The sequence below is a fragment of the Ammospiza caudacuta genome, chromosome 34 (assembly GCF_027887145.1).
Source record: "Ammospiza caudacuta isolate bAmmCau1 chromosome 34, bAmmCau1.pri, whole genome shotgun sequence".
Taxonomy (NCBI): domain Eukaryota; kingdom Metazoa; phylum Chordata; class Aves; order Passeriformes; family Passerellidae; genus Ammospiza; species Ammospiza caudacuta.
The window spans coordinates 3,387,630-3,398,143 of NC_080626.1; the positions used below are offsets into that span (position 1 = coordinate 3,387,630).

At 43.2% G+C, this 10,514-nt stretch overlaps 1 protein-coding gene across 1 annotated transcript; it reads left to right on the plus strand.

Annotated features, from left to right (window-relative positions):
• Positions 1 to 301: 301 nt before the first annotated feature.
• On the plus strand, positions 302 to 10,479 carry CACNG7 (calcium voltage-gated channel auxiliary subunit gamma 7). The gene is made up of 5 exons (XM_058822783.1): positions 302 to 506; positions 3,571 to 3,657; positions 4,958 to 5,098; positions 7,602 to 7,747; positions 10,210 to 10,479. The coding sequence occupies exons 1-5, from the start codon at positions 311 to 313 to the stop codon at positions 10,477 to 10,479; spliced, it is 840 nt and encodes a 279-aa protein (XP_058678766.1). The 5' UTR covers positions 302 to 310.
• Positions 10,480 to 10,514: the final 35 nt, after the last annotated feature.

A 10,514-nucleotide genomic window follows, 5' to 3' on the forward strand; every position in this document is an offset into this window, starting at 1 on the left:
CTAAAAAACCCCTAAAAAATCGGAAAAAATCGGGAAAAAATCGGAAAAATCGGGGAAAAATGGGGAAAAATGGGGAAAATTCCCAAAAAAACCCCAAAAATTCCCAAATTTCCCTCCTCGAGCCTTCCCAACCCCTTCCCAGCCACTTTTAACCCCTTCGTGCCCAACATACTCAAAAAAACCCTTTAAAAAATCGGAAAAAAATCGGAAAAATTCGGAAAAAATCGCAAAAAAATCGTAAAAAAATCGGGAAAAATCGGGGAAAAATGGGGGAAAATTGCCGAAATTTCTGGACTTGGCAGTCGGCAGGATGAGCTCGTGCAGCTCGCGGGCGCTGACGCTGCTGAGCAGCGTGTTCGGGGCGTGCGGGCTGCTCCTGGTGGGCATCGCGGTCTCCACGGACTATTGGCTCTACATGGAGGAGGGCGTGGTGTCCCCGCAGAACCAGAGCACCGAGGTGCGCATGGCGCTGCACGCCGGCCTCTGGCGCGTCTGCTTCTTCGCAGGTACCGGGGAAAAATCCCAAAATGTTTGGGAATTGTGGGGAAAAATTCGGGGATGAATACAAAAAAAATGTGGGGTGGATAGGACAAAAAATGGCTGAGATATGGGGGTGAAAATGGGAAATAAATTGAATTTTTAGGGGATTTTTTGGCTGCCAAAATTGCCGGAAATTATTGGGATTTGTCGGAAAAAAATCGGGGATGAATACAAAAAAAATTTGGGGTGGATAGGACAAAAAATGGCTGAGATATGGGGGTTAGAATGGGAAATATATTGAATTTTTGAAGGATTTTTCTAGGGCGAAAAATTCCCCAAAATATTCTGGATTTATTTGGAAAAATTTGGGATTGATATGAAAAAAATTTGGGGTGGAGAGGAGGAGAAATGGCTGAGATATGGGGGTGAAAATGGGAAATATATTGAATTTTTTGGGGGATTTTTTGGCTGCCAAAATTGCCGGAAATGATTGGGATTTGTCGGAAAAAAATCGGGGATGAATACAAAAAAAATTTGGAGTGGATAGGAGGAGAAATGGGGGAGATATGGAGGTTAGAATGGGAAATAAATTGAATTTTTGGGGAATTTTCCGGCCTCTGGCGCGTCTGCTTCTTCGCAGGTACCGGAGAAAAATCCTAAAAATTGCCAGAAATAGGCAGGGGAAATCGGGAGTTCCAACAAAAAAAATTTGGGGTGGATAGGAGGAGAAATGGCTGAGATATGGGGGTTAGAATGGGAAATATATTGAATTTTTGAAGGATTTTTCTAGGGCGAAAAATTCCCCAAAATATTCTGGATTTATTTGGAAAAATTTGGGATTGATATGAAAAAAATTTGGGGTGGAGAGGAGGAGAAATGGCTGAGATATGGGGGTGAAAATGGGAAATATATTGAATTTTTTAGGGGATTTTTTGGCTGCCAAAATTGCCGGAAATGATTGGGATTTGTGGGGAAAAAATCCAGGATTCAAACAAAAAAAAAATTGGGGTGGATAGGAGGAGAAATGGCTGAGATATGGGGGTGAAAATGGGAAATAAATTGAATTTTTTGGGGGATTTTTTGGCTCCCAAAATTCCTGGAAATAACAGGGATTTGTGGGGAAAAAATCCGGGATTGAAACAAAAAAAATTTGGGGTGGATAGGAGGAGAAATGGCTGAGATATGGGGATTAGAAGTGAGAATAAATTGAATTTTTGAGATATTTTTTGAGGCTCCGGAGGGGCTGATTCTTTGCAGGTAGCCCAGAAAAATTTTGGGATTTATGGGGAAAAATTTTGGGGTGGATAGGAGGAGAAATGGCTGAGATATGGGGGTTAGAAGTGGAAATAAATTGAATTTTTTGGGGGGATGTTTTGGGCTCTGACCACTTAAATTCATTGCAGGGATCTCAAAAAATCTGGGAAAAAAATGGGAAAAAAATTTGGGGTGGATAGGAGGAGAAATGGGGGAGATATGCGGGTTAGAATGGGAAATAAATTGAATTTTTGGGGAATTTTCCGGCCTCTGGCGCGTCTGCTTCTTCGCAGGTACCGGAGAAAAATCCTAAAAATTGCCAGAAATAGGCGGGGGAAATCGGGGGTTCCAACAAAAAAAATTTGGGGTGGATAGGAGGAGAAATGGGGGAGATATGGGGAAATATATTGAATTTTTGAAGGATTTTTCTAGGGCGAAAAATTCCCCAAAATATTCTGGATTTATTTGGAAAAAATTGGGATTCAAACAAAAAAAATTTGGAGTCGATAGGAGAAGAAATGGCTGAGATATGGGGGTGAAAATGGGAAATAAATTGAATTTTTTGGGGCGTTTTTCAGAGCAAAAAAATTCCAAAACAAATCCCAAAAACTTCCAAAAAAAAGTTCCAAAAAGTTAAAAAAAAATTCAAAAAAATTCAAAAAAAGATCCAAAAAATTTAAAAAAATTCCAAAAAATAAAAAAAAAAAAATTTCCAAAAAATTAAAAAAAAAAAAATTCCAAAAAATTAAAAAAAAAATCCCAAAAAAGTAAAAAAATTCCCAAAAAAATCCCAAAAAATTCCAAAAAAAATCCCCCAAAATTTAAAAAAAGTTCCAAAAAAATTCCAAAAAAATCCCAAGAAAAAAAAAATCCCAAAAAATTAAAAAAAAATTCCAAAAAATTCCAAAAAAATCCCAAAAAATTCAAAAAAAATTTCCAGAAAATTCAAAAAAAAATCCAAAAAATTAAAAAAAAATCCCAAAAAATTCCCCAAAAAATTTCCCAAAAATTTCAAAACAAAATTTCAGAAAAATTCCAAAAAAATTTCCAAAAAATTTTAAAAAATCCCAAAAAATTAAAAAAAAAATCCCAAAAAATTCAAAAAAAATTCCAAAAAATTAAAAAAAAAATCAAAAAAATTTTTAAAAAAATCCCAAAAAATAAAAAAAAATCCCCAAAAAATTTCAAAAAAATCCAAAAAAAAATCCCACAAAATTCCAAAAAAATTCCAAAAAATTTGGGATCATTTTGGTTCATTCGGGGTTAATTTTTGTGCAATTTTGGGCTAATTAGGGGTTAATTGGGGGTTAATTGGCTTTAATTTTTGTCTATTTTTGGGGTTAATTTTTGGTAATTTTGGGGTTCATTTTTGGCAAATTTTGGGGATAACTCGGAGTTAATTTTTAATTAATTTCGGATTATTTTTTGAATAATTTTGGTTTAATTTGGGATTAATTTTGGTTTAATTTGGGGTTAATTTGGGCTTAATTTTGGTTTAATTTTGGTTAAATTTGGGATTTATTTTGGTTTAATTTTAGGTTAAATTTGGTTTAATTTTGGTTTAATTTGGGGTTATTTTGGAATTAATTATGGGATAATTTTGCGCTAATTTTGGGCTAATTTTGGGCTAATTTGGACCAAAATTTGAATTATTTTTAATTAATTTTGCTTATTTTTGACGTTATTTTGGAGGCATTTGGGGCAAAATTTTGGGCTTATTTCTGGGCTAATTTTAGGATAATTTGGAGATAATTTTGCATTCACTTTATGCAAATTTTATGCAAATTTTATGCAAAATTTATGCAAAATTTATGCAAAATTTATGCAAATTTGCAGGGCGGGAGAAGGGGCGCTGCGTGGCCTCCGAATATTTCCTGGAGCCGGAGCTGAACTTGGTCACCGAAAACACCGAAAACATTCTCAGTGAGAAAATTGGGAATTTTGGGCAAAATTTGGGGAATTTTGGGGAAAATTTTGGGAATTTTGGGCAAAATTTTGGGAATTTTGGGCAAAATTTAAAGAAATTTGGGGAAAATTTAAAGAAATTTGGGGAAAATTTAAGGAAATTTGGGGAATTTTCGGGGGATTTTGGGGAAATTATTGAGAATTTTTGGGGGGTTTTTAGGGAATTTTTTTTGGGGATTCTGGGGAAGTTTTTTTATTTTTGGGGCATTTTGGGAATTTTGAGAGAATTTGGGCAATTTTGAGGCTTTTGGGAGAATTTTAGGGGAATTTTGGAGGAATTTTTGGGAATTTTGGGGGGAATTTGGGGGGGAATTATTGGGAATTTTGGGGGGGAATTTGGGGGGAATTATTGGGAATTTTGGGGCGAATTTTGGGGGGAAATATTGGGAATTTTGGGGGGAATTTGGGGGGAATTATTGGGAATTTTGGGGGGGAATTTGGGGGGAATTGTTGGGAATTTTGGGGGGGAATTTTGGAGGAATTTTTGGGAATTTTGGGGGAAATATTGGGAATTTTGGGGGAATTATTGGGAATTTTGGGGGGGAATTTGGGGGGAATTATTGGGAATTTTGGGGGGAATTGTTGGGAATTTGGGGGGGAATTTGGGGGGAAATATTGGGAATTTTGGGGGGAATTTGGAGGAATTTTTGGGAATTTTGGAGGAATTTTTGGGAATTTTGGGGGGAATTTGGGGGGGAATATTGGGAATTTTGGGGGGAATTTTGGAGGAATTTTTGGGAATTTGGGGGGGAATTTGGGGAGAAATATTGGGAATTTTGGGGGGAATTTTGGAGGAATTATTGGGAATTTTGGAGGAATTTTTGAGAATTTTAGGGGGAATTTGGGGGGAAATATTGGGAATTTTGGGGCAAATTTTGGGGGGAAATATTGGGAATTTTGGAGGAATTTTGGGGAATTATTGGGATTTTTTGGGGAATTTTGGGGAGAATTCAGGATGATTTTGGGACAAATATTTGGGTTTTTCTGCGGCCTGAAAATTCCAGGGGTTTTTTTGAGGAATTTCCCAAATCTCTCGGGCTGAATTTGGGGTGAAATTTTGGGGTGAAATTTGGGGACAATTTTGAGCCAATTTTGGGTTTTTTTGGGGTTTATTTGAATTTTTTAGGGGTATTTTTGGCCTGAAAATTCCAGTTTTTTACGGGGAGGCTCCTGAGGCTCTCGGGGTGGGTTTGGGCTGAATTTTGGGGTGAATTTTGGTGAATTTTGGGGTTTCCTGACATTTTTTGCCGCCCCCCAGAGACGGTGAGAACGGCCACGCCCTTCCCCATGGTCAGCCTCTTCCTCGTCTTCACCGCCTTCGTCATCAGCAACGTGGGGCACATCCGGCCCCAGAGGACCCTGCTGGCCTTCGTCTCGGGCATCTTCTTCATCCTCTCGGGTGAGGGACGCCCTCCCCAGAGCAAAAAACCCCAAAAAATTCTGATTTTCCCCCAAAAATCTGCACCAAAATCAGCCCTGGTCTCCCATTGCCATCCATTGGTCTTTAGAATGGGAGCCCCAAAATTGGCTCAAATCGCCCCAAAATTCGCTCAAATCACCCCAAAATTGACTCAAATAATCCAAAATGGACTCAGAGAGTCTTCCAAAATCAGAAAACACAAAAAAATTCGGATTTTGCCCCAAAATTCTGCACCAAAATCAGCCCCGGAGCCTCCATTCCATCCATTGGTTTTCATTGGGTTCTTTAGAATGGAGCCCCAAAATTGGCTCAAATCGCCCCAAAATTGGATCAAATCGCCCCAAAATGGATCCAGAGTGTCCCCAAGATCCTTCAAAATCAGAAAAACCCCAAAAATTCGGATTTTGCCCCAAAATTCTGCACCAAAATCAGCCCTGGCCTCCCATTTCCATCCATTGGTCTTTAGAATGGGAGCCCCAAAATTGGCTCAAATCGCCCCAAAATTGGCTCAAATCACCCCAAAATTGACTCAAATAAACCAAAATGGACTCAGAGAGTCTTCCAAAATCAGAAAACCCAAAAAAATTCGGATTTTGCCCCAAAAATCTGCACCAAAATCAGCTCCGGAGCCCCCAATCCGTCCATTGGTTTTCATTGGGTTCTTTAGAATGGAGCCCCAAAATTGGCTCAAATCGCCCCAAAATTGGCTCAAATCGCCCAAAAATTGACTCAAATAAACCAAAATGGACTCAGAGAGTCTTCCAAAATCAGAAAACACAAAAAAATTCGGATTTTGCCCCAAAATTATGCACCAAAATCAGCCCCGGAGCCTCCATTCCATCCATTGGTTTTCATTGGGTTCTTTAGAATGGAGCCCCAAAATTGGCTCAAATCGCCCCAAAATTGGATCAAATCGCCCCAAAATGGATCCAGAGTGTCCCCAAGATCCTTCAAAATCAGAAAAACCCCAAAAATTCGGATTTTGCCCCAAAAATCTGCACCAAAATCAGCCCTGGTCTCCCATTGCCATCCATTGGTCTTTAGAATGGGAGCCCCAAAATTGGCTCAAATCGCCCCAAAATTGACCCAAATCACCCCAAAATTGACTCAAATAATCCAAAATGGACTCAGAGAGTCTTCCAAAATCAGAAAACCCAAAAAAATTCGGATTTTGCCCCAAAATTCTGCACCAAAATCAGCCCTGGAGCCCCCGTTCCATCCATTGGTCTTTAGAATGGGAGCCCCAAAATTGGCTCAAATCGCCCCAAAATTGACCCAAATCACCCCAAAATTGACTCAAATAATCCAAAATGGACTCAGAGAGTCTTCCAAAATCAGAAAACCCAAAAAAATTCGGATTTTGCCCCAAAAATCTGCACCAAAATCAGCTCCGGAGCCCCCAATCTGTCCATTGGTTTTCATTGGGTTCTTTAGAATGGAGCCCCAAAATTGGCTCAAATCGCCCCAAAATTGGCTCAAATCGCCCCAAAATTGACTCAAATAATCCAAAATGGACTCAGAGAGTCTTCCAAAATCAGAAAACCCAAAAAAATTCGGATTTTGCCCCAAAATTATGCACCAAAATCAGCTCCGGAGCCCCCAATCTGTCCATTGGTTTTCATTGGGTTCTTTAGAATGGAGCCCCAAAATTGGCTCAAATCGCCCCAAAATTGACCCAAATCACCCCAAAATTGGCTCAAATAATCCAAAATGGACTCAGAGAGTCTTCCAAAATCAGAAAACCCAAAAAAATTCGGATTTTGCCCCAAAATTCTGCACCAAAATCAGCCCTGGAGCCTCCATTCCATCCATTGCTCTTCATTTCTTGTTTAAAATGGGAGCCCCAAAATTGGCTCAAATCGCCCCAAAATTGACCCAAATTACCCCAAAATTGACCCAAATTGACTCAAATCACCCCAGTTTTCCAGAATTTCCTGGAATTTTCCCAAATTTCTTGGAATTTTCCCCCCAGATCCCCAAAACTCCTCCTCAAACTCTCATTTCTCTCCATTTTTTGCCATTTTCCCCCAAATTTTCCTGGAAATTTTCCTGGAATTTCCCCAAATTTCCAAGAGTTTTCTGGAATTTCCCAGAATTCCCTCAAATTTTCCCCAAACTCCTCCTCAAACTCTCATTTCTCCCTCTTTAATCCCCAATTCTTTTCCCCATTTTTCCCCAATTTCCCCCCCAATTTTTGCCATTTCCTCCCCGTTTTTTTTGGTTTTTTTTTTTGCCATTTTCCCCCCCCATTTTTCCTCCAAATTTTCCTGGAGTTTTCCCAAATAATTTCCTGGAACTTTCTGGAATTTCCCGGAATTATCCAAAATTTCCACCCAAACCCCTCCTCAGACTCTCATTTCTCCCCCATTTTTTGCCATTTTTCCTCCGTGTTTTTTTTTTCCGTTTTCCGCCCATTTTTTGCCATTTTTTCCCCATTTTTTCCCCCAAATTTCCTGGAATTTTCTGGAACTTTCCTCCCCAGGGCTGTCTCTGGTGGTGGGCTTGGTTCTCTACATCTCCAGCATCAACGACGAGGTGATGAACCGGCCCGGCGGCTCCGAGCAATATTTCCAGTACCGCTACGGGTGGAGCTTCGCCTTCGCCGCCTCCTCCTTCCTCCTCAAAGAGGTCAGTCCCCAAAAACCCAAAAATCCCAAAATTCAGGGGGTTTGGGGGGGAAAAAAAAAAAAAAAAAAAAAAAAGGGATTTTTTTTCGGTGAAAAAAAATGAAGTTTCTAGGTGAAAATATGACGTTTTTACGGTGAAAAACGTGGTTTTTGAGCCCCCCAAAAAAATGTGGTTTTTACGGGAAAAATCTGAATTTTTACAGCCCGAAGATATGGGGAAAAACAGGTTAAACCAAATCTGGAATTTTTGGGGGAAAAAAATGGGATTTTTAGGCAAAAAAAGGGCAAAGCCGCGCCCCCTCCATAGAAATGAATGGGGGTTTAAGCCACGCCCACTCCATAGAAATCAATAGGGGTTTAAGCCACACCCACATTAAAGAAATCAATGGGGGTTAAGCCACGCCCCCTCCATAGAAATCAATAGGGATTTAAGCCACACCCACGCTCTAGAAATCAATGGGGTTTAAGCCACGCCCCCTCCATAGAAATCAATGGGGTTTAAGCCACGCCCCCTCCATAGAAATCAATGGGGGTTTAAGCCACACCCACGCTATAGAAATCAATGGGGTTCAAGCCACACCCACTCCATAGGAATCAATGGGGTTTAAGCCACACCCACGCTATAGAAATCAAAGGGGTTTAAGCCACGCCCCCTCCATAGGAATCAATGGGGTTTACGCCACACCCACGCAATAGAAATCAAAGGGGTTTAAGCCACACCCCCTCCATAGGAATCAATAGGGGTTTAAGCCACGCCCCCTCCATAGAAATCAATAGGGATTTAAGCCACACCCAGGCTTTAGAAATCAATGGGGTTCAAGCCACACCCACTCCATAGGAATCAATAGGGGTTTAAGCCGCGCCCCCTCCATAGGAATCGATGGGGGCTTTAGCCACGCTCTCTCATTAGAAATTAATGAGGTTTAAGCCACACCCTCTCTATGGAAATCAATGGGGTTTAAGCCACGCCCCCTCCATAGGAATCAATGGGGGCTTAAGCCACACCCACGCTATAGAAATCAATGGGGTTTAAGCCACGCCCCCTCCATAGAAATCAATAGGGGTTTAAGCCACGCCGTCTCATTAGAAATGAATGCAGGTTTAAGCCACGCCCTCTCATTAGAAATGGATGGAGGTTTAAGCCACGCCCTCTTCATAGAAATGAATGGTGTTTAAGCCACGCCCTCTCTATGGAAATCAATGGTGTTTAAGCCACGCCCCCTCCATAGAAATCAATGGGGGTTTAAGAAATCAATGTGTGACAGGTGTCACTCAGGTGTGACACACGTGTGACAGAGCTGTCACTCAGGTGTCACTCAGGTGTCACTCACCTGTCACTCAGGTGTCACTCAGGTGTGTCACCGGTCACTCAGGTGTCACTCACCTGTCACTCACCTGTCACTCACCTGTCACTCAGATGTCACACAGGTGTCACACAGGTGTCTCTCTCTCCCCTGTCCAGGGTGCAGGAGTGATGTCGGTTTACTCGAGTGTGACAGTGTCACTCAGGTGTCACTCACCTGTCACTCAGGTGTCACTCAGGTGTCACTCAGGTGTCACTCAGGTGTCACACAGGTGTCTCTCTCCCTCCTCCAGGGCGCAGTCATGATGTCGGTGTACTCGAGTGTGACAGTGTCACTCAGGTGTCACTCAGGTGTCACTGAGGTGTCACACAGGTGTCACTCAGGTGTGTCTCCCCCCCCGCAGGGCGCAGGCGTGATGTCGGTGTACTCAGGTGTGACACAGGTGTCACTCACCTGTCACTCAGTTGTCACTCAGCTGTCACTCAGGTGTCACTCAGGTGTAGCACAGGTGTCACTTAGGTGTCTCTCTCTCCCCCCCGCAGGGCGTAGGCGTGATGTCGGTGTACTCAGGTGTGACACAGGTGTGACAGGTGTCATTCAGGTGTCACTCAGGTGTGACACAGGTGTGACAGGTGTCACTGAGGTGTCACACAGGTGTCACTCAGGTGTCACTCAGGTGTCACTCAGGTGTCTCTCTCTCCGCCCTGCAGGGCGCAGGCGTGATGTCGGTGTACTCAGGTGTGACACAGGTGTGACAGGTGTCACGCAGGTGCCACTCAGGTGTCACTCAGGTGTCACTCAGGTGTCACACAGGTGTCACTCACCTGTCACTCACCTGTCACTCAGGTGTGTCTCTCCCCCCCCCGCAGGGCGCAGGCGTGATGTCGGTGTACTCAGGTGTGACACAGGTGTGACAGGTGTCATTCAGGTGTCACTCAGGTGTGACACAGGTGTGACAGGTGTCACTGAGGTGTCACACAGGTGTCACTCAGGTGTCACTCACCTGTCACTCAGGTGTCTCTCCCCCCGCAGGGCGCAGGCGTGATGTTGGTGTACTCAGGTGTGACACAGGTGTGACAGGTGTCACTGAGGTGTCACACAGGTGTCACTCAGGTGTCACACAGGTGTCACTCAGGTGTGTCTCTCTCTCCCCCCGCAGGGCGCAGGCGTGATGTCGGTGTACCTGTTCACCAAGCGCTACGCGGAGGAGGAGCTGTGCCGGGCCCCGCCCCACCTGCTGCGGCCGCGCCTCAGCACCTGCTCGGGGCTCTCGGGGCAGTTCCTGCAGCCGCGGGCGTGGCCGCGCGCCCGCAGCCCCTCGGACGCCTCCTCGGACGTGTCCATCCAGATGACCCAGAACTACCCGCCCGCCATCAAGTACCCGCAGAGACCCCCCCCGCACCCGCACCTGTCCACCTCGCCCTGCTAGGGCGCACCTGGGGGGCGTGGGACACACCTACAGGG

What these genes read in the sequence shown, in the direction of transcription:
- CACNG7 (XM_058822783.1), top strand. Translation starts at nt 311, where the DNA reads ATGAGCTCGTGCAGCTCGCGGGCGCTGACGCTGCTGAGCAGCGTGTTC. An exon ending in GCGCGTCTGCTTCTTCGCAG is followed by an intron (nt 507 to 3,570) that starts GTACCGGGGAAA and finishes GCAAATTTGCAG; the next exon opens with GGCGGGAGAAGGGGCGCTGC. An exon ending in CATCTTCTTCATCCTCTCGG is followed by an intron (nt 5,099 to 7,601) that starts GTGAGGGACGCC and finishes TTTCCTCCCCAG; the next exon opens with GGCTGTCTCTGGTGGTGGGC.